Genomic DNA, 22874 nt, shown 5'->3' on the forward strand with positions numbered 1-22874 from the left:
CACACGTTAATCAATCAACCCTCGGTGCCGACTGCTCTGTTGGGCCGAATACTACCATTACCCAGTCCTACATCTTCGATGACGTCCGAATAGGTGCCAACTGTCGCATTCAAGAGTGCATGATTGGCGAAGGTGTAACCATCGGCGATGACGTCAAAATCGGGAGAGGAGTGTTGTTGGGCAATGGAGTTCGACTTGGCAAGGGTATCACCATTCCTGATTTTGCTCGAATCGGCAGGGAGAGATATAGGGGTGACGACTACGACTCAGGCGAGGAAGAGGAGGAAGATGAAGAAGAGAGAAGTCGGCGCCTAGATGTGCTCGGGTCCGATTCCACCGGCTATCTGTGGCCGAACGAAGAGGAGGAGCCGCCATCTGATTCAGAAGACGAAGGCGAGGATCCTTATGAACATCCCAAGAACAAGAAGCTGCTCCAATTAGGTCGTCGACTGTCCAACATTTCGTCATCAACGGTCTCCTTATCGACCCTGTCTAAAGCTTCCTCTTCTCCAGATTCATCGCCAGCATCTGTCGCTTCTTCCTCCTCCCTTCCAGATATCCCTACATTATCTCTCGACACCGGTCCCCCGCCCGCGTTCTACTCTGAAGCAGCTGCGTCTCTTCAACGTGCCTTCGAGGAGGGACACAGGATCGAGAATGCCTTGTTGGAATTGCGAACACTTGTCATGGGGTACAACGCTGGTCTGGATTGCGCACGAGAAGAGGTGGTCAAATTCTTCGTGTCAAAGATCGATGTCTCATCCGGCTCTGCAGCGGCTATCCTCAAGTCCACCATGACAGTCTGGTCAAGATGGGGTCCACTTGCCGCAGACCTTTCGCCAAATCTTACGAATATTGCGTTAGATACCCAAGCATTCTGCGTCAATAACGCAAGTCATCTACCATGGTTCGGTATCATCTTGAGAGGGATGTACGAAACGGATGTTCTCAGCGAAGAGGACCTGATAGAGTGGAGATCGTTGTCTACGGCAAAGGGTGACGGAGCGAAGAACGAGGATGAGAAGAAGAAATGGGCAGAGGTGTATGCTAAGGGCAAGACTTACGTTGACGTCTTAGAACAGATGGAGAGCGATGACGAGGAGGACAGTGACGAGGAGGAAGAAGAGGAAGAGAGCGAAGACGAATGAAGATGTTGCGCTAGATCAGTGAAGCAAGGTTGAATGGAATGGAGACATTGCTTTTACGCATGAACATTGATGCATCGCTGTTATCATGTCGCAAATGAAACATACGCGAGACCGGGTCAGCAAAACGGACACATGTCCGAATTTATGCCCTTATGACGGGCGTTTCTGGTTGCAGGTCGATGGCACCAGAGCTGGTGAAATGGTTTACATCTAGGTACATACACTATGCCCCTTCTCCTGAAAGCGTCCAACCAACCCTGCCTCCGCGAGAGTTTGATTCCGGATCAGCCATGGCCCTCAGATAGGGACACCATCCGTCATGTATCGGGATGTCGCAAGGCTACTATCAAGAAACTGGCTATTATAAATCATTCCAATCAAGGAAAAGGCCAGCAGCTAACGAAACCAAGCGTTTCTTCGAAACGGTAAAGGATCGAGTTATCACTCTGCGCACTATTTGAAAGGACTACAGGTCTTAGTGTGACCATGGACCAGATTAACGAAGTGCGGACACTGTAAAGAAAGAAGAAGAAGAAGAAGAAGAAGAAGAAGAAAAACAAGAAAATCGCGCTTTCATCAAAGTTTCGACCTGGAAGACGTGAACGAATCCAATCTCAGGAGCACTTTACGTAAGTCAGTTGCAATTCCAACACGTGATCATTTTACTCCGGTTGACGGTGCTTCCCGGTTTGGACGCGAAAGAAGTCAAATCGTTTCTTTCATTGACAAAGACGTTGGGTGGTGGAATAGGTACAGTCAAACTGTTCTAGATCCTCATAGGAACTGTGAGAGGTCAGGATCACACTCGAGGATGTCTCATCATCCCTCAAGCTCGGGGGACGACCCTGATCCGAGGAGGGACCACCGTCAACCACCTCAATCGCAGCCACAATCGCAGCGAGATGGCCACGCTTATGATGATCCTTCGAACTTGCTGAACGTCTATCCTTTCATGAGCTATACTCCCACGGCCAGAGGTGAGAAGGATTCCTCTCTCCTGACATGCTTACTTTTCCTGGCTTCCCTCTTGTCGTGCATCTCTTCGAGCTTGCTGATCCACTTACTCCCTTCATCTCAGTCGCTCAACACCTCTCACCACATACCGTCACCCACCTTCCTTCACCTTCCTCGGCCGACCTCTTTCCTCAATATCAGGAGATACTTCAGCGACTTGATCATCCTACAAATGTGGAGGAATGGGCTATGAGGCAGGCTGCCGAGGCACGATTGCGTGAGGCTTTAGCTAGGAACGGGTCGAGTTATGCTCAAAGGTGAGTGGCCTTTTCAAGCGGTCCAGGCCAGATATGAGAAAGAGCGCCTGACATATGCTGAGGTCATGGGAGCAGACCTTCTCCCGCGACACCCCATTGTTTCCAGTCTGGGCCATACACACCTGATTCTTGGGATCAAAATGTCAACGGTGGACCTCAGCAGTCTCTCCCACTTCCGTACAACTTTCTCCCATCTTATCTTCCTTCCTCCTCCACCTCTTCGACTGCTGGTCAACGCAATGGCCACAATCATCATCATCATCAGCACGCAGGACCCCCTACACCCAATTCCATTACAGGCTCGGAATCTCCCTCAGCGTCCGAACATTTCGAGAGTTTCGTTACACATACTCTGTCCCGCGCACAGCCGATTGTATCCACACCTGCACCTACACAACCGCCTTCAAAATCGGCATCTCAGTCGCTGACTGCTGAACGAGTCCGTGCGGTATCTCCTAAACGACCATCAATGACAGATATGCGCAATCCTCATCCTCCTTCTTCGGTCACTTCCACCCCAACTCACGAGCGGATAGCACCCACACCTTCGGAATCGCCTGATCCTCTCAGTCTACCGGGACCTTCTCCAACGAAGAGAAGAAGAGGAAGCTCGAACTCGTTGAGAGAGGAATCTCCAACATTGGCGTCATTGAAGAATCTTCCTGCAAATGGTGAGATAGGTCTCTCATCGCTCAGTATGAAAGAGGAGACAAGTGCGGGCAGCAGTGGTGGTGGTATTGGTGGCTCAGTCCGAACACCTAAGATTACATTGAAGCTCCCAAAGCAGGTAATTGAGGTACAGATACCCACCAGGAAAAGACCTAGCGATGAAAAGATGAGATCCTCCCATGTCCAGCGAAATGAAGGAGATGTCAATGAGGGAGAGGAGGAAGAAGAAGAAGAAGAAGAAGAAGAAGATCGTTTAGATTGGGGAAATGAAGATGAAGATTGGAACATGGCAGATGGTTATGCCAGTCCTGATACGGAAAGGAAGCCGACTGTTCCGCAAGGAAGTGGAAGGACCGGAGAGCGGGATATGAGAAGTGAGTCGTTCGTATCCCCTGGAGTCTCGTTGACCGAGGCTGACGTCGTACTAGCGTCATGGCAAAAACTTCATACGTTACTGGAAGACATCATAGAAGAGTCCGATGCCTTCCCCACCAACCCCACCTCAGGTGATTTGGCGGGCAGCCGATTCTTCTCGAGCACCACGCACGACGGATCCACACCGCTGCTCTCCGTCAAGACCATCTACAAGATCTCGCAGTATGTTTCCAGGGTACAAAGCTCTAGACGGCGGCAGAAGTCGCTAGCGTCTACCACCGGTGAAAACGGGGAGTGGGATTCAGACGTCATCTCGGGTATATTCCGACTTCTGGAGCGAAGCATGCGAGACGCGGAACATGTCATTGTTTTCGCTGAAGATCGGAAGGCGGTCGCTGCGAGCTCGCAGATAGATGACGGAAAGGACAAAGCGAAGAAAAAGAAGTGGAAACCAGCGAATAGAGAGGCTGCTAAGCCTCCTAGTCCCTCTAAGGAGGGGCTGGAAACTGAGTTGCGCGACGAAGTGCTTGAGGCCTCTGAGCGAGGACTGTCGAGAGTGAGATCAGGAGTCGCGGCTGCGGAATGTTGCTTAATACTGCTGGGATCGGATGGCCTGACGAAGCAGGTGAGCTGCTCGGTCTCGAAAAGTGCGGTGAATAAAGCTGAGGTGAACAATCTCAGATGTACTCTGAAGACCTCCTTTCCACCTGTGTGACTACAGTCAAGGGGCAGATGGAAAAAGTCATCTTCCCCATCGTTGAGGGTCTAGCAGGAGAGAGTGAGTACGCATTATACCTGTCCTTACGCCTTGTAACTTGGTGCTAATGAGGAATTGCAGAAATGTCATCAACATACCTTGCCTATGTTGTTGAATTCGAGTCAAGGTCCACGTCAAAGAAAGACAGATTACCCAAATCAGTTGCTCCTTATTTCGTCAATCCGACCCTTTCTGCCATTGCCCAGTCCATCTCATGTGCACTGCCCCGCCTGACTTCTCTCATCAGCAAGCCGGATTTGGCCTTCTCGGACTCATTGGTCATCCAGACCGTATATCTAGCGATTGGACCACTATTCATCAATGAGCCAACAGCGAAAAAAGTGACCGGAAGGCAAGCAGGTGCAGGAAAAGAGGGCATGTCGGTGATGAAGAGCTTGAGAATGGAATCGCTTGGTTGTCTCAGAGGAGTGAGTGTTGCCTCTCGTAAAATCTTGGATGGTCACTTACTTCTAAGGGTAGGCGTTCGCGAGGTATGAAGAGCAACGTCAGTGGATCATCGAAGAAATCCTCAGCTCTCTTGTCAGAGTGCCCGAGCAGATTCACGCACAGACACGCTATCAGTGAGTGTCATGTGTTAGGGGTACTGCAAAGGCTATATTGATTCTGGTACGCAGACTCGCCAACGGCAAATCAATTCATACCATCAGCGCATTGCTTTTGCAACTCATTCAGGCCTCTGCGTTCGGCGTTGTCGCGAGAGTGAAGAAACTGCATTCGACAGCTGCAGATGCAGAGGTTATGGGCACGCCGGCCTCAAAAGTCGACCTACAGGAAGAGGTCAGCTTGAAGGGTACTTGCAAAGCGAGCTATTACTTACAATTAGTTTAGGAGGCGAGGCTCTGCGCCGATACTATCGAATCAGCACTAAGGTCTGCGCGAGTTGTTGCGGGATATTTGGTCCAGAAGTAGGTACTTGTTGTGATGGCGCCGCTGATCGTACCCAGATCCACGACTACCAAAGCCACAAAAACTTCGCATGATGCAGACTATAAGGCTATTCTGGATCTCTTCATCGCAGACCTTCTGGCAGTTCTGTACCGTCCGGAGTGGCCGGCAGCCTCACTCTACCTGAGTGTAATCTCAAAGCTTATGATCGCTTCCCTGGAAGATGGGAGACCTGGCCCAGAGATGGTAGCAGCAAAAGGTATAGCTCTTGATTACCTAGGCGATATAGCTGCTCGGTTGAAAGCGCTTCACCTCGACATGATGGGTCCTATCCGCGTACCGACAATCGATGAGGTAAGCTTTCAGTAATGACTGACTTGACTGACAGAAAGATCATCTCTGATGCAAATATTGCGGGACTCAATACTCTGCTCAAGGCCCAAGCTTCGGTACAGATGTTTCTATCTTCTGCCGCTCGCGATGATGGATCATTCTCGGTGAGTTGAAGTCGATTATGGTTTGTGCTTAAAGACAGTCCTCTCGTGACATGACGTTTATAGTATGGGCGCAAGAGCTACAAACAGCGATCAGAAAAGCCAGCGCCGTGGTTGCAAAGCTTGTGTCGGAAAAAGACGGAGAAGCTCAAGATATCAGTCAGCGACTGCAAAATATCGCAACTACTTTGAAGAACACGTTACGGAACGTGTGGATGGGTGATGAAGGATTGTTCGAGATCACTGACCCGAAACAAGGGGAAGCTGCCGCTCAAGCTTCGACTGCGGTTTCAAGAGGAAGGTCTCTCCAAAGCGCTGTCGACCCAATTCTTCATGCCATCCTTGGGGTTTTGGACAACTCGGCGGTTGGGCTGAGATCGAAAGCTCTGAGGGCAGTCGGTACCGTGGTGATGGTCGATCCTGAAGTGCTAGGCCTACATCAAATCCGTCAAGCGCTTGAGGATCGTCTATCCGATGGTTCGCCAGCCGTACGTGATGCTGCAGTGGAGCTGGTCGGAAAGTACTTGGTTCAAAAGCCAAAGCTCGCAGCTGAGTACTATCCTCATATCGCACAACGAGTCTTGGTCAGTACATGTGCCAGAGTTGCCCTCCTTAGGCTGACGTTGCACTAGGATCCTGGGCTCGGAGTCAGGAAACGAGTCATCAAGCTACTTAGAGGTATATTCGCCACGATGGATACCGGGGAGATAAGGGTCGATATATGTTGTAAAATTATTCACTTGACAGATGACCAAGATGAAGGTGTCAAGGTGAGTTGAGGATTGCGTGACGAAGCTTATTCAATGTAGGAACTAGCCTCGAAATCTCTGACAGATATGTTGTACCCGTCTCAAAATGGGGACACAGCTGGACTGCTTGTGGATATTTTGAGTGACTTTAGCGGTGCAAATGTTGTCTTGGAGCGGGCTATGGACGGAGTGAGTGACTGGAATTGGACCAGACTGCTGCCGCTAGGTCCTGACGAGCTTCGCTACAGGTGTCGAAGGATTGCGAGGCCACTGGTCGTAAGGAAAGATTCGGGCAGACGATCGATGCTCTCATTAGCAGAATGATCGACGCCACTGAAGAAGCGGAGTTTGACTCCTTGAGCCACATCCGAGCTATTTGGTTGCTTTGCGCCAGTGATCCTTCTCAGATAGATACGCACAAGGCGGGTGTATTGCTATCATATCTTCGTCCACCGGCGAATGTGAGTCCTGACTTATCTGTCTCTAATTCGGCTCAAATCATTCACCGGCTGACACGATCTAAGTCCGACGACCAAGCGACAAACGAGCTTCTTCTCCGCATCTTCCGCAAGTGCATCCCTTGCATGCCGCGTACTGCGTCCACCTTCGCTCAAGACCTCACGAAAGCGCTCATGCCAATGATCAGTAAACCCACCGGCGGCTTCCAAGCCCTCCGCGAGACTATCGGATGCTTCTGTGCGGTCACTAATTACCTGACGAAGGATTGGGCGAGACTGATTACAGTTTTGAGAGCTTGCGAAGGTGTGTGGTCCGTCCTGCCCGGGTTGACATGCAGACTAATCCAACGTGATTGACAGCCAAGATACGACCTATACACAACCGATTTGTCAGCACAGGTACCGCTTCCACTCTCAATCAAGCAACGGCGATGATGCTTTACATCACGGCTCTGATTCTGGAGGGGTGTAGGCTGGATGCGATCGCCCAAGACGACGACAGTGAGTCTGTTAAGGTACTCAACAAGATCGAAAAACGAGCTGATCGTGACACAGTTGTGGAGCTTGAGCTGCGCAAGATCAGTCATCTTCCTGTCGCTGAATACCTCTTCGAAGTCTATCTCGGTTTCGCCAGGATGCCAACGTCTCAGACAGCTCCAATTATCTGCCTCGGCTCCCTCTTCCGGACATATCCATGGCTGCTTCAACGGCCTGAGACGACTGAATGGATGCAGACCACCTTCAATTCTAGCGATACCGACAATCAGGCTAGACTACTGGGTGTGATACACGAGTTTCTGGCCGCAGAGGTCGAAAAGAGGGCTTCAGGCGAGATGCTGAAGAGAGACGTGAGCCTATTGATCGGGAACGCAAAAGAGCTACAAGATTCCGAGTGAGTCACTCGCCAACCACACTTTGTGCGCATCACAAGACTAAGCCATATTTGATCTAGCTATTCCACTACCATCGTGCAAAACAATATCGAGCAGATCTTTGAGTGTGCACGATCACAACATCCGCCAACACAAAACGCAGCGTTGGACGTGTTGACATTCGTGGTCAATCAAGGACTTTATTCACCTGTACATGTGAGTTGAAACCCCTTCGGTCAAGGCTGATCATCAGACTGTGCCCATCCTCGTCACCTTGGAGACCTCAGAGGATCCCGCCGTAGCCGAACGAGCTCTCGCGTTGCATGTGGCACTGCACAGCAAGCACTCGAGTCTTGTTACAGTGCTTTTCCTGGAGTCTGCGAAAGCTTCCTACGACTTTCAGAGGGATATCTCTGCTGAACCTTCTGGTCAACGCAGTGGAGAGGCTCTCCTTCAAAGTTGGTACAGTCTGTTAAGTGAGAAGCGAGTCTGGAGACATGATTTCTTGAAAGCGTTGTGTCGAGCTTTCGATAGAGATCTCGATAGCGAAGTAGTGAGTGGAAAGTAGGCGACGTTTGCGTGACCCATCGGCGCGGATGGGTAGTGTGAGTATAGGTGGCTCACGCACGTTGTATCTAGGACATTGGGTTTATCCTGTACCTTGCCGAGAACCTGGCAACGCTCGAATATAAGCTTCAAGAGGAGCCGATGACTGTCGTACAAGCTCTCAGTAGGGTGGTGTCTACCTGCACTCATTTGGCTACCATCATGGAAGAAGTGACTATCGATGCTCCGGGCGGCGATCAGGACCTCATAGATGGGCTGACGGTGGATTTGGGTAAAGCTGGTGCCGGAGCGGAGGGCAAGATGGATGTCAAGAGTTTGGTTGACGGGACTATTGTTGTGGGGTTGGCGGTATTGGTCAAGAACCACCTGTTAGGGTTGTACCACTTGCCAGAAGAGTGAGGGTTGAACATCATCGACGCGTCGCAGGCTGGGATTGTACTGATCTTTCTACTCAACCTCCTAGCAAATGTGCCAGTCATGTGCCTGGGAAGAAGTCGGCGGGCGGGGAGAAGCCGGCGCAGAGGAGGGGACCATGTGTGCTAGACGTGGGAAGGATGCCTCTGGTCAGAGGGGTAAGGACAGTCGGGGAGTTCAAGGAACAGCAAGCTACGGTAGGTTAATCTCGAAAAGACGCCTTTCATAGGAACTGGAGCTCGTGATCCTGCGCTGACCCTCTGATGCTTTCGCAGTTCTTACGAGTTTTACACCAAGACGGATCATTATCAGACGATGGGCATTGAGCATCGAGCATCGAGCATTGAGCATTGGAAGAAGATAAGGAACGAGGTCGATCAGTCACATGTTGTTGTGTTGTGTTTGTCGTTATTTCGCATTTAGCATAGTAGTACATATAGTCTACAGGGGTCGTGTTTCATTGACATTGTGCATAGTGATTGTGAGTATCAAGTTAGTCGAAGGATGGTAGGGAACCAGTCAAAACACAATATGTACAACATGCATACAGTACGAGTACAGTCCCATGATACGTTAGATCGATCTTTTTTCAGAGTGAGACGAGACTTCGGGGCAGTCACCTCTGTATCGACATTATTGTACATGGGGAGATTTTCCGCCAGATCGACTCTTGTTCGCTGCGAATGGAGAGCTACAGCAGCCGGAGAGAGTGATTGCCAGGGAGATAGATACTGCAGGTTATTTGATCGCCCAAGGGTGATGGGTCAATAAGACTCCTTCTCGATATGTCTACAGTGAGGACTTGGTCAAGTTTCAGGATCAGTGAGTAGGTACTGCGAAACCCAACGTCACGTCACGTCACGTCACAGGCTCGCCACGTCCGTGTCGGTTCTTCCGTTATACTGTATGATGCATGAAAATGACAAAGATGACCAAAATATCAGACGCAGATGGCGCTACATCAGAGCCACACCTCCCGCAAGTGCCAGACTTCCAAGCAAAGTCAGAGCTCCAGCCGATCTCCAAGATGAGCCAACTGGGACGATACTCCTCTCGCTACCCGAAAGAAGGATCGAAGCATTCGTAGTGGTCACAATCTGCGCCGAACACAGCCTCCAAAATCAGCGTCTGACCCCGCTCGTCTCCTCCTTGTTTGCTAATGAAACCGATCACTCACCGGGACACCGGTGGAATCATTCCCACCATAAGTCCACCCCGTCGTTCCAACTCCAATAGTCTGATTTCCCTCGTCTGTCGCACAGGACATCTTGACGCTCTGGAACGTGTTCCAGAAGTACCCGTTGGAGACATAATCGGGATCTGACCAATCGATCAGACCTCCCGCCCAATCGATTGTCCCTTGTGCTGAGCTGGAAATCCCCGCTGGCCAAATGGAGATCTGGATCCGGGAAGGTGTAGAAGGGTACTGACTGAGCGACCAAGGATACGATCAGCTCTGCTTCACTGGCGTATGGGTGAAACCGAAGGATTGAAGCTGGACTTACTACCGCGAGCCGCCAGCCGATAAGGTATCTTGCTTGAACAACGTTCGAACGACATTGCCGTCAATCATCCAATTGAGATACTCTTCATGCCAGTCAAACTGTACAGTATCTCATGTTAGCGCGACATACAAATGCAGTGGAGTGGGTGGTGTTCACACTATATGTGTGGAAGTTGCTCGAAGTATCTGATGAGACTGGCACTGAGGCGCCCTCTGTGGCCGAGTCTGTATCAATTCGTATTAGCACCTGACCGTTTTTTACAGTCCCTAAGTGATTTGGCGTACAATTGGCAATACCCATGAACCAGTGATTGGTCTGAACTGCATCTGTCGTAGCTCCTGGCCATTCCCAGTCAATCTCATCTTTGACATCAGACATCGTGATTGCGGCAGTCACCACTCCTGCCCATTTGGATGTCTCAAGAACGAAATCGATAGAGCCGTAGTGCATATATCGGGTGGAAGAGAGTTTGGTACCGCCATTGTTTTGTGTGAGGGTCAAGCGGGTACCTTGACCATTTGGATCGACAACGACCGTTCCGGTATTGACTGGATGAGGCATTGCTCGTCAGTGTCTCAAGCGTTTCGAAACTCTTGGAACTCATCCTCCAGCGAGAAGAGTGAAGATGTGGACAACCCACCGACCCAGTCGTACGCCGTTGCATTACCGTTGTAAGCAGTAGCGTTCTGTTGTACTCTGCTGAGATCGGTGAAAGAGGTTTCGCCAGATACGCAAATCGGATCAGGGCGACATGAAGTGGGTTTGTACGAGTCTGATTCCGATCATCGTCAGCAAGCCAACCCGCGTACAAACAGCTGCCCGCCCGACGGACACATGTCACACTCACACAAGGGCTCACATCCACCAAGACAGTAGGTTCCTGATCCGCAGAAACCATATTCGGAACAACACGGTGCGGTAGAAGGACAAGGAGAAGTCGCATTACATCCCTGTGCGGTGACGTGGGGAATGAGAGTGAGCAAGGCAGTGGCAAGTGCGAAATAGGCTACTGGGGCCATGTCGAGTCAGATTGGAGGTGTATAGTCTGTGACGCCAGGTGAATATGTGAGAGGGAAGTCGAGTGGTCCGCGATGATGTGCATCCAGGATCACCGTGAAGACGGTGGCGAGGTGAAAGGAGTGACTCGGTCGGAGTTGAAATGTATCGATGTGAGAGTGGTATTGAAAGATGGACTAGTGTCTGAGTTGAGAGCCCTGCTGGTTCAACGAGAACAGTGCGATACGATTCAAGCGCCAAAGCGGTCCGTGCGCCTGGTGGCAGTGATCAGGTGAGGGAGACGAATACGTTTGTTCCCAAAAGGGAGAATCGCCAGGATCCTAGCTTGTGAGAGCGGAAAGAGACGGTGGATACAAAGGGACGTATGAGTCAGGTCGGAATGCGTTTCATCCAAGGAAGCAAATGTTGACGACGAACGGAAGAGTGAGAAGCGATACAACAAGCACGAGCGAGCGATGAAATCAAAGAGAAAAGGAAATCCGTCTGCAAGCATCCAAAAAAAGAAAAAAGAAAAAGAAAACGCGTCCTGCAAACATCACAAATAGAACGGCGATCAAGAAAAAAAAAGAAATGCGGGGCAACAACGAAAACGAGTGAATTACCCCGACACCCTGACCAGGCACGACAGACACACCGTGGGAGAGTAACGGATTCCAGCCAACTTGACGCAATGACGACGCACGAGGTTTTGTTTTTTCTGGCCCCCGTCAAAAACATAGATGTAAGGGGAAAATCTATTTTCAGCCCGCATACTCAATCTTCGACATCTTTTGCTGTAGCTCTTCAGCCTCATTTCCCGTCAGTTGGATCAATCAACACCCTCAGAGAACATAACAGACCGTCCTGAGCCAGTGTGACACGGAACACACCAAGACCATGTCATCTCGTCACGCTGACGGAACCGATCTTCACAGTCGACCGTCTGTCATCCTCTCATCGCATCGTACCCCTCATCCCTTCTTCACACCTACCCATCTTTCCTTCAACGATGCTCATACCGGCACCAAGGCCGGGAGCTGGTCATCGAGACGAGCCAGGAAAGGGCGATACGCACCGAAAAGCCATCATGTCCACTATCTAGGATCCAGAACCGCTTCCACATCTTCTTCAGTCGCCGAAGATGGTCTCGCCGGGGCGGGGAAAAGCGGTACTGGTGTCGAGGGGAAGCGGAAGAGGGGACAGGTACACAAGATGGAACAGGTCGCTTACTCGAGGATGAAGAAGGAGGAGACGGAGCTCAAACCGCATCTCATCATGGACGTTAGTTTCTGGATCGCGGTGGCGTTCTTTCTCGGTTCGGCGGTGTGGGTCATTAATGGTATGTCTGTCCCTGTGCCACACTCAACTCTCTCTTCTACACACAATGCCTCTGATACTCCACTTCATCATGTTGTCACTGACATATTGTTTGGTGCTAGGCTATCTCGTCTGGTTCCCGATTCTGCGACCTCAGCTGGCTACTCCAGTGTTCTCCAAAACGGCAGCAGCGACAGCTTTCATCGGTGGAACTATTTTCGAAATCGGATCGTACTTGATGGTTGTGGAAGCCTTAGATAGGTACGTCAGCTGTCGTATGACCTTTGTCGCAACATTATTGACGTTGACAACCATATCTAGAGGGCGAGAAACTAACTTCGGTACAGCGCTTGGTCAAGTCTTACATCATCGTCGCAAGACACCTTCCCATACTTCGCTCAGCTTGGAAGAAGTCAACTCGCATGTCGAACACCAACCAACACGTACATCTACCACGTCGTCAGGTACAATTCAAGCGAATGGAGGCGCCTTTGGTGACAAGGGACGATCAACCGATGAGGATGGAGTGGATTGGCCTACAGGAGCGAAAGGTTTCGTTTGGTGGGGTAAACCGATGTGGCATGATCTGGGATACCTCGCAGTGAGTGCAATGGCGCATTATTTGGAGCTCCATCATGATCGATATACTGACGTGCGCTCTAAACCAGGCTATCGTGCAGCTCTTTGCAGCAACTATATTCTGGGTATCAACCCTGTATGTCTGTGTCCATTGTGTCCCCTCGTCGAATGCAAGGCCTGACTGGTCCGTCGTATCACTTGCAGCACGGGACTTCCAGGTGTTATTCCTGGCTATTCAGACGGTGCAGGTTCTAAGGCTATCATCGATATCTTCTTCTGGACGCCACAAGGTGAGTCATACACAATGACTGCTTCGATCCTTTCTTTGAAGGAGACATACTGATGCCAACATGTCTGTGACTTCAGTGATCGGTGGATGTGGCTTCATCGTCTCCTCTCTGATCCTCATGATCGAGGTACAGAAGAAGTGGTATCTTCCCGATCTCATGGACATCGGATGGCAAGGTTCGTCAGCGCCTTCTCTTCTCTGAGTGCTAAGTGAAGCTGATCACAACGACTTCCTCTAGTTGGCGTCTGGAACTTGATCGGAGCATTCGGTTTCATGCTTTGCGGAGCATTGGGGTACTCCTCCAACTCCAAGGTGGAGTATGAATCGGCCTTGTCAACGTTCTGGGGAAGTTGGGCGTTCTTGATAGGAAGTGGATTCCAACTCTGGGAAGTGATTTGGCGTGAACCTCCAGCTTCAGCTCCAGCTCAGTCACGGTCCGGACCGGGTTCTGCGGCGCCGGTCAAAAAGTAGAAAGCTTGCTCGCGTATTTAGTGAGGGTGGGTCGGAGAGTTGACGTATCGGTCACACATACACATCCACATGTAGCCAAGTGGTGACACCAGTCGTACATCATCATTTCATCATCGTATCATCATAGATTAATGGCATAAGTAACAGGAGCATGTAGTTTCCTTTACGACAGAATCTCAGAAGTGAGATGATCGACGATCAAAGGTGACAAATGGTGAGGGTAGTATGTGCTCTACCAGCTGCGCAGTATAACATTTCGTCAGATCGATCGGGTGAAAATGATGGTGAATTTGATTATCAGTAATAATATGATTCAACAGAAAGTCCCTTATCTCCACAGATCGCACGTTCCGTTGATATACGTACAACACACAGCCTCAACTTACAGCATTCGATGCGATGAGGTGGGATTACATACTTTTCTCGTTCCGTTCTCGGCAGCGAACTCAATAAAAACTAGTCAGTTCACTGAATCCCAGAAAGTGGTCCGTGCGTTTTGGATGATAGATGCCGAAGCGAAAAACTCTCGGTCAAAAGTTGTTTCCGCCTGAACGATGCTATTGAGTGGAGGTCGTCCGTGATGAGATGGTCAGTTGTGATCGTTCCAGCTGACGGTCACAATGGACTTGATGAGATAGATGCCGGTCTTCGCTCCATAAGATGTGGCTACCCATCCAGATGTCTAGCCGCGGTGGATCTGTGGCAGAGTCTGCATCTCGTCTATTGCATTGAGCAGCCGAGAGAGAGCCGAACAACTCAACTAGTTGGAAGGTCAAGCTTGCTACGCATCAAACGCCTCGTCGATCGATCGTACATTCGCCACCCCACCTGATCACCCACTGGACCCACTTGCACAAACGTACACAACTTCCGCGTCCGCGCACTCGTACCTCAATCGCCTACAGTCTTCTATCTTTTAGACTTTGTCCGAAAGGAACCCGACGCCAACTGTCCCTGTTATATTTGCCCCGGTTTCCCACAATAGCAGGAATGCCGCATAACACATGTAGATTGCCTTCACTTCCGCACATCTCGAGGGTCTGGTGATTCCGCCCCGATGATGGTGGTGCTCGTTACATTGCAACGGTGAGCCAAGTGAAGTTGGGAGTGACTGCGTCAATCTCGCTATCCCGTGAAAGGTCAGGAAGAGACGATCGACAAAGGCTCGACTTGAAGCCGACTGTTTTGTATCACGTTGCCGCGACTACGACAAAGAGTGTCAGGTGTGCTGTGACGGGGTTTTGTGTTGCGTGATCACCATCTGAACGTTGAGGTAGAGACTACTTCCGTCCGGTGTTCGTTTGTTTGTTCGTACGATTCTCGATTCTGAATTCTGAATTCTGAATTTTCAACGGAACGATCAGAGGGCGGTGTATGAAAAGAACAACGATCTCGGTAGCGTGTGGGAGATTTTCCAGCGGTGTAAGGTATCGATCATTTGGTTGCGCGATCACTCAATGTCACGAAGACTTGGCAAGATTCGCTCCCTCGTTCGGCGGTGCTCTCAAACTTTAGATCTTGTCCCACTGGGCCACTGGGACAAGCATTCGAGTGATCAGCTGGTAGATGGACGCATAAATGAAAGGCTGTACAACTGGAGGCTGCATCCGAGATGTTTGTCTGTACGCAACCCTCCAAGACATCCATCCACCCCATCCATCCCTCGAACAGTCGAACCTAGTTGGTGACCCGGTCCGAAACGCTGTGTCGTTTTCTGTCTCGTTTATTTCCCGCTTGGTGGTCCCTGGAGGGAATCAAGTAAAAAGCCGTAATACGTCATTCCTTGTTTCCACGCTAAGATGCACCCTGCAAAATCAGTCTTTCTGCCTCGTTGTAGCAGGAGAAGGAACGAGATTACGCCATTTACCCCCCTTGGAATAAGCAACCAACCAATCGCGGAGACCCGCTGGTAGCCATTCCTCCTGCGTGAGGGCTCGGATAGGGTAAGGATGCCGTAAATATTACGTGAAAAGACATCCGCATCTCCCCATGTTTTGGACCTGTTGGCACGGCAGAGCAGGGCAAAAAGACAAGGGACCAGGGGAAAGATTTTGTAAGATTCGGAGGGAAGATGGCTTTATGGGACCTGACTGCGTGCGTATTCTACTACTACTACCACTACTGCTACTACTGCTAGCCAGCCAGGATAACATCAGTAACAGCAGCTTTTTCTCTTGCACTAATCTAAGTTACTACTCCTGTTCACAGCAAAATGGAAGAATCTTCGGACATCGGAGGAATTTCAAGGATATTTCCATGCCCAGAAAGGGACGAAAACAGACGAGTGCTAGATAGGAACGGAAAGGTTCTTTCTTTTGCCCATGAGAGAGGTCCAACGTGATTCTAGGAAATTTGCCGTTATAGCTGCGACTGCTGTTACCGTACAAGAGTACCAGTGAACGGGCAAGTAATGTGCTAGTCGCCAAAATAAGCAATGGCACGATACCGCGATACGTTGCTTCCTTTGCTAGCTTGCTCGCTTGCTCGCTCGTAATCACCCACTTCCGTTTCTCTTTGCATCTCTCACAAACATATCGTTGTAAGTAGGGCGCTGTGTATAATCCATCGTGTATAATAGAGAGACTGGAATCGCATCTCGGATATCATCGACAGAGACAGGTCAAAGTCCACCTGTCAGGCGGGGCGGGTAACACCCACGTTTCGATCTAGTGAGACAACCGAAGGATCGTGATATTATCGCTTCGCTGGAATTTTTCCTTTTCGCTCGACATATTTCGACGAAGAACCCATCAGAAGGAATTGGGAGGATCGCAAGGTGATTCAATTCGTTACTGTGGAGGAAGGAACACAAGGAGGACGTCGGAAAACTCAGGACAGGAAGAAGAGAAGAAACACGCGGGCTTCAAACGTGCGGCATCATCAGGACAGTGGTCAGGCAACAAGGTGAGTTGATCTGTCCTGCGACTCGATTACACCTCTTCCTCGCTCGCATCATCGCTGGCGGCAGAGGGACATGCGGGGTTGGTACAGTAGCTGATGGATGTTGCCACCCTCCAATCTGGTCAGTCGTGACGCATCATTCCCGGATTCTCAGAACTCTCGTCGCTCAGGTCCGAACTCAGATACTTCGTACTCCCCCCCCCCCCTCCTTTCACATCAACCCATCGTCACTGATCGACAAGGCAAGCACCTGGTCTTTTTTTTTCTGTGTCTCTCTTGACGCATCACCACCGGTCTATGCCGAACGCATCCACATCGATCAGTAGCATACTATCCCTCTGCTCAGATCCATCGTCTTCCAACCTCAGATTCTGCTGCGGACCGGCGCTTGGCATACCATCGGGTTTCCCCACATTCGTCGTACTATCCACCCCAAGGGTGGACCGATCGACACCCCACAGCATCGCTGGATACCATCACATCGACGCAGGAAAGAGATGTCCACCTATCAATTACTGGAGAATCATAAGTGAGTTGGCATGCAGCACGTCCTCGCCCTCACCTTCCGTCCATCCCAAAGGTCGGATGTGTCTCAAATGAGAGATAGATAAAATTAACACAAACTTTAGATCAGTCCATCATTGTTGACATCTAAGCAAACAACATTGACATAACCCGCCGCCCGGCACACATCCCACGCCACCTTTCCTCCCTCAACAGTGTCATTTCTGCGCATCTCAAACAAGCGCTCGCATCGTATGTCCGAATCCCTTTGCTGTATAATGTCACTCCTTTCATCAACTGAGATGCATGCTGATCCTACAGCCCGACCGTTGCTCTGCTTCGTGCTTCATCCTTTGTTCCGGTAAATGAATTTCAACTTCGGTTTTCAACCCGCACTTCTCTCGATATACAACTCCGCGAACCAATTCCACCTTTCCACCTGCTCCCCTCGACTTGCTCGACCATCAATCCAAAAGATATACGTTCGTCTGGTCAGGGAAACGGCGGAGGAGAGTGAAGTTGAAGAAGGGAGATTGTGCAAGTCGGACAGGATCATCCTCTAACTCACTTCAAGATGGACGTAATAACACTCATACCGCCATCGACTCTTGTCAATTCTACTCTCGAACCTATTCCACAGTCCACCGCCCCTACACCATCATATCGCGAGTCCCCATCGAACGAGGCTGGGCCATCCGTCCACACTCCATCTCGACTCCCCACTCCTGACGATTTTGCGGGATACAGCCGTCGATCGTCCACTTCATCGTATTTGTCCGTCACTGGGTCCTACTTCCCAGCTGCCAGCTCATCGCAGATTTTTTACACCCCCTCGTCGGGGGCTACCACACCTTCCGAACGGCCGCGGCCGTCCCCTCTCGAGCTACCATCAGGTGCTCCAGATGACCCTATCTTTTCAGCTTATCCTGATACCGGAAGCACACCGACAAGTGCAAAAGGAAAGGGAAGAGCATTCAATCTCATCCTCAAACCCGCTCTCAATCTCAGCACTACACATGTGCGGCGAAAACGTAGCGACGCAGAGGATGGCTCCGCAGATGAGTGGAAAATGCCTCTTACTCACCACCCACGGATAGGAGAGCAATCTGCTTCACATCCTCACCGGGTACGATCAACCTTTCGAGGCCAATCATCTACCCGTCCCACATCGCCAAACAGCCAGAAAAGCGGACGGAGACGTGCTGCAACGGTGTCCCACAGTCCGACTGAGGAGGTCAACCAGGACTCTGCTCGGGATAGTGAACTTGAAGACAGATTACCACCACGGAATACTCTAGCGACACGTACTTCCTCTTCAAGCATAAAGGGCAAATCATTTCGAGCATTTCGAAAGCGAAGAGCCTCGCTTGGATCTGTCTTCAGTTCCAGTGACCTGGAGTACGATCCACCGGGGACGAAACCCCATTGGCCCTCCATGGTCGCTCAGGTTGCTCAGAGGTTCGAACCTAACCCCAGCGTACCGTTCACATACAGACATCCGGGTAATTCCGAGAACACGCTGCAATCCGTGTCGACTGTCACCACGGTGCGACCACTTGCGTCGCCAAAACCTGCTTTAACCGCAGCGATTGGCTTACCCAGCATTTCTCCGAGGAAATCGAGTCTCAACAGAGGGGCAGCCAATGATGGCGTAACGATCCTAGGTCTTTCCAACGTATCGGCGATGGAAGGAGCAGGTTCCGCTGTTGAGATCGTCATGCCCGATGACATGGCTATGCCCCATGAGCCCCCTCCTAGACGTAGCTCGCTAGACTATCCACGCGGCGTATTGTTTGATGACAATGACATTTCGGCTCATGGTGAAGAGCCGTCTCCACCGATACATCATGATGGGCAATCGATCATCTCAGCGTCGCTCACCGGTACCGACACTTCTGCTTCTGCATCAGCGGATGCCTTCTCTCCTGCGTCTTCCCAAGAGCATCCCCTTTCCTCTGCCACAACGTCGCTGTCTCGAAGCGCAAAGAGTGGAAAGGAGGGGACCGACGAGAAAGACGCTGCACTCACCGCTCTCCGTCTACAACGATCACTCGAGTGGGAGGCTCGACAAACCCGTCATCGACGGAGACTCGAAAAGAGGAAGATGATCCTTCTTGAACTCGTCGAGACTGAAGTGGCCTATACCGAGGGCCTGAAGACTCTTTCGCACGTCTATCTACCACAGCTGGCGGCTCTGCCTATGGTCACTGAGCGAACTGCCAAAAAGATCGCTCGGAACACGGAGGACCTGTACGGTTTCCATGCGGCCTTCGTGGGCAAAATGGTGGAGGTGCTCAAGAGCGAGAGAGTGGGTTATGGGTACGGACAAACGGAGGAGCTTGACATCGCAGGCAAGGTCGATAGTGTGTCAAAACGGATTGCCGCTCTTTTCATCGACAACGTAAGTGAAGAATTGTTTCAACGGTTCGACTTGGAAATGCGTATAGCTAAGTGGTCGTTCTCATGTTTCAGAGCGCGACCTTTGCACTCTACAGAGAGTTCTGCGCAGAATCCATTGTTGCATCCACTCTTGTCCGACATATCTCTAATAGAGCCGATTACGATGCCTTCGAGAAACGCTGTCAAATTATCGGAGCTGCACAACCGCATATCACTTTATATGATCTCCTTGGGGAGCCTCGATCTCCTGGGCCTCACACCCGCTCAAGGTTGCACTTTAAAGACTACCTCATCATGCCTATCCAGCGGATCTGCCGCTACCCACTCTTGCTCAATCAGTTGCTTGACTCGACCGGACAGACAAGTCCGACAGTCGAAGAGGACGAGTTTGACGATGAATGCTACGATGTAGGGATTGACGTGGAGAGAGCATTGGGTGTCATGAGGGGTGTTGCTGAAGAAGCGGATGAGGCTCGAAGGCTGAAGGATACAGAAGTCAAGAGCGCAACCGTACTCGAGCGACTCGAACCTCATCCTATGCTTACTCAAACGTTCCTACGATCTCTTGGAACCTGTCGTCTAATTGGATCCTTGGACGTCCTGCATCATCACCCTACCGTTGCCCCCCTTATGCCACCAGTCAAGGTCAAGTATCTCGCAGCAATTCTATATCGTGGCTATCTTATCTTGGCGAAGGTCAAGAAGGCCAAGGTATATGAAGCCAAACACTTCTTGCCCCTGGAAGTCTTTGAGCTCATCGACATTACTGAAGGTGAGCACTGTGATCGTGACCCAAAGGCAATTGCTGACGATCCATCAGGCTTCCTTCCCCACTCGATCCGGCTCAGGTTGAGGGAACACAATTTCGATCTAGCTGCTTCGTGCGAGGCAGAGAAGGAAGTGTGGGCTGCCGCAATCTGTGAAGCAAGGGACGAATGTACAGTCCCTCCTTTCGAGCTTCCTGCCAGTGTGTCGCCCTTCCCTGTAAGCACGCGAAGAGTTTCGACAGCTGTATCCGTGGACCTGGATCATGCGGCGATAACCCTCGCGAACAAACGACACACGTTAACCGGACTTCCCGATGAACTGGCCGAACTTCCGGACATGCCTTCAGTGGCTTCCCCGGAACAGAAGCCGTCTACGCCATTGGTTTCGCCAACCCGATCCTCGTTTGGTTTTACACCGGATAGAAAACCTGGTCAACCAGGAACGATCCTTCTGCGGCGGGCATCAAATAACCAGCGTATGCTGGTGGATCGCGGGCTTGTAGATGTCTTCTCTGACAGCTGCTCGACTGCAAGAAGTAAAGCTCAACTCAATCACATGCTCTTCCTACCAGACGTTCCACCTTCGGAGCTTCGAGATCGTATGTCTATCCGGGAATCAACGATGCTTAGACGACGAAAGAGCTTCCTTGATTCGAGAGCTACTTCATTCGATATTGCGTTTACAGGTGAAATTAAAGGTTCAGTCATTCAGGTACGACCGAGTCGATCTCAGGCAGCCAAGTATCGAAGCTTGCCCGCTCAGCGCAAACGAGGAGCATCGATCAGCTCTACTAGGGGTTTGGAGGCTGAGTCTGGCGATGACGAATCTGCTACAGCTACTGGCAACTCAGACTTTGGGACACTACGACGAGACTTCACCAGGAGCAACTCAGTAGCTTCATTCTCACCAGCGCCGACTCCCAGAAGGTCCTACAGTTCGCTACGTGATTCCATCGACGAAGGGCTGACCATGAGGTTCAGTCAAAGAACAAGGGATCATTCGTTGCCGGCGCCCTCAAAAAGGTCATTAGACAAGTCAAGACGTCCTCCGGGAGCGATATATGACTTGCCTTCCAAACCTCACTTCGCGTATCGAGCCAAGTCGATGCCAGTCTCCCCAATGCTGTCGCCCAGCCACGAAGGACCTGGAGGGACCGAGTCGGGTGCAATGGCACCTACTGGAAAGCCGACGCCACCCCCCCTTGTACAGAAGAGCGCTTCTGATCACTCACCATCGAAGGCTCCCCAAGGAGGCGTGGCGGCTGGGGAGTACTTCATTCCTCCCCCTCATGGCTCCCCGTTGGGGACGATAGGGACCAATGTGGTGCTGTCCACTTCACAGGCCTCTTCATTCATACCAGATCGAATGTCCGGTCAGACGCAGACACCGGCCACGACATGGGGAACGCTCCGAAGGTCGATGAGTTTTCTTCCGCTGAAAAGCAGAGGAAGTGTGACGAGTATGGAAGAAGCTCTCACAGGTTCAGCATCAACTCTGGGATCGGGTTCCGGCAGCGGGTCAGGATCGGCATCTGCATCGGCGTCGGGATCCGGTTCCGGTTCCGGCTCAGGTACAGCACCAGGATCCGGATCCGGTTCTGCTGCGGCATCAGCTTCAGCTTCAGTGGACGGTGGATTGCACCTCACAGATGATGGAACTGGCTCAGGTGCAGTGACAGGAGGTGTACCGGATGATGGGGATGCTCCACTCGGATTTGGGGTTGGGAATGGGGGCGGGAGTGTGCCAAATACACCGAGGAGGAAGAGGAGTTTGAGAATGTTTGGCTTCAAAGGTTTCACACCGATATGAAGGTCAAGCTGAAGAATGGGAGGAGGTACCGTGCATACGGCGTGACGTCGGACGATACTCCAGTGCAGCGCACTGTGGTAATTCAAGTTTGTTTCTTTTTCTATCTATTTGTTTCTTTCCTTGCTTCCCATCTCGTGGGTGGTCCAAACATCCTTAATTCCTCCCCCAAGTGGAGCCCCAATACACGCTCATCTCATCATTATCATCATTATCATCATTATCATCATCCATTCATTTCACCCTCATTGCATCGATTCTCATTCGAGTTGATCGGATTGAGTCAGGTTGTAGTCTTTTGTTACCATTATCTATAATGTTTGATTTCATCATATCATATCATGTCATATCATGTCATGTCATCGTACCATATCGTCTCGTCTCGTCTCGTCTCGTCTCGTCTCGAATCAATCAATCGGTTACGGTCCAATTAAAGTCTCAAGAGAGAGTTCATTTGCATGAGCTTCGCTTCGCTCAGTCTGATCTACATGGAAAAGGGGTATTCGTCATGCCCGTCGCCCAACTACAGTATACTACTTGACTACTGTATCTATCTGACTTGCTGTCGTGTGTTTCCAGAGAACTCTGTAACGGTAAAGTACCGCACAGTACTAGAGGAGATGTATGCAACGTCATTCGTTTTATTGGTCAGAAGGCA

The 22874-nt window shown here is 50.8% G+C and overlaps 5 protein-coding genes across 5 annotated transcripts; 4 read left to right on the plus strand and 1 right to left on the minus strand.

The window, feature by feature from the left end:
- Positions 1-119: 119 nt before the first annotated feature.
- IAR55_006650 (uncharacterized protein) lies at positions 120-1148 on the plus strand (the record flags this gene model as incomplete). The annotated part of the gene is made up of 1 exon (XM_066949730.1): positions 120-1148. The coding sequence occupies one exon, from the start codon at positions 120-122 to the stop codon at positions 1146-1148; it is 1029 nt and encodes a 342-aa protein (XP_066800024.1).
- Positions 1149-1959: 811 nt separating this feature from the next.
- On the plus strand, positions 1960-9006 carry IAR55_006651 (uncharacterized protein; the record flags this gene model as incomplete). The annotated part of the gene is made up of 23 exons (XM_066949731.1): positions 1960-2125; positions 2227-2419; positions 2495-3462; positions 3517-4088; positions 4145-4241; positions 4302-4648; positions 4701-4801; positions 4856-5018; positions 5070-5110; positions 5186-5480; positions 5564-5623; positions 5743-6204; positions 6253-6298; positions 6437-6558; positions 6618-6830; positions 6894-7131; positions 7188-7328; positions 7383-7719; positions 7780-7909; positions 7953-8252; positions 8339-8661; positions 8730-8877; positions 8956-9006. 23 exons carry the CDS (start codon positions 1960-1962, stop codon positions 9004-9006), a joined length of 5514 nt encoding a protein of 1837 aa, XP_066800025.1.
- Positions 9007-9636: 630 nt separating this feature from the next.
- IAR55_006652 (uncharacterized protein) lies at positions 9637-11204 on the minus strand (the record flags this gene model as incomplete). The annotated part of the gene is made up of 7 exons (XM_066949732.1): positions 9637-9777; positions 9858-10110; positions 10186-10283; positions 10342-10409; positions 10470-10733; positions 10826-10957; positions 11033-11204. 7 exons carry the CDS (start codon positions 11202-11204, stop codon positions 9637-9639), a joined length of 1128 nt encoding a protein of 375 aa, XP_066800026.1.
- Positions 11205-12078: 874 nt separating this feature from the next.
- On the plus strand, positions 12079-13837 carry IAR55_006653 (uncharacterized protein; the record flags this gene model as incomplete). The annotated part of the gene is made up of 7 exons (XM_066949733.1): positions 12079-12520; positions 12621-12759; positions 12820-13099; positions 13167-13213; positions 13282-13367; positions 13444-13542; positions 13605-13837. The coding sequence occupies 7 exons, from the start codon at positions 12079-12081 to the stop codon at positions 13835-13837; spliced, it is 1326 nt and encodes a 441-aa protein (XP_066800027.1).
- Positions 13838-17816: 3979 nt separating this feature from the next.
- Positions 17817-22219, plus strand: IAR55_006654 (uncharacterized protein; the record flags this gene model as incomplete). Its single annotated transcript, XM_066949734.1, has 3 exons — positions 17817-19643; positions 19715-20414; positions 20463-22219. The coding sequence occupies 3 exons, from the start codon at positions 17817-17819 to the stop codon at positions 22217-22219; spliced, it is 4284 nt and encodes a 1427-aa protein (XP_066800028.1).
- Positions 22220-22874: the final 655 nt, after the last annotated feature.

This window comes from Kwoniella newhampshirensis, chromosome 14 (genome assembly GCF_039105145.1).
Source record: "Kwoniella newhampshirensis strain CBS 13917 chromosome 14, whole genome shotgun sequence".
NCBI lineage: Eukaryota > Fungi > Basidiomycota > Tremellomycetes > Tremellales > Cryptococcaceae > Kwoniella > Kwoniella newhampshirensis.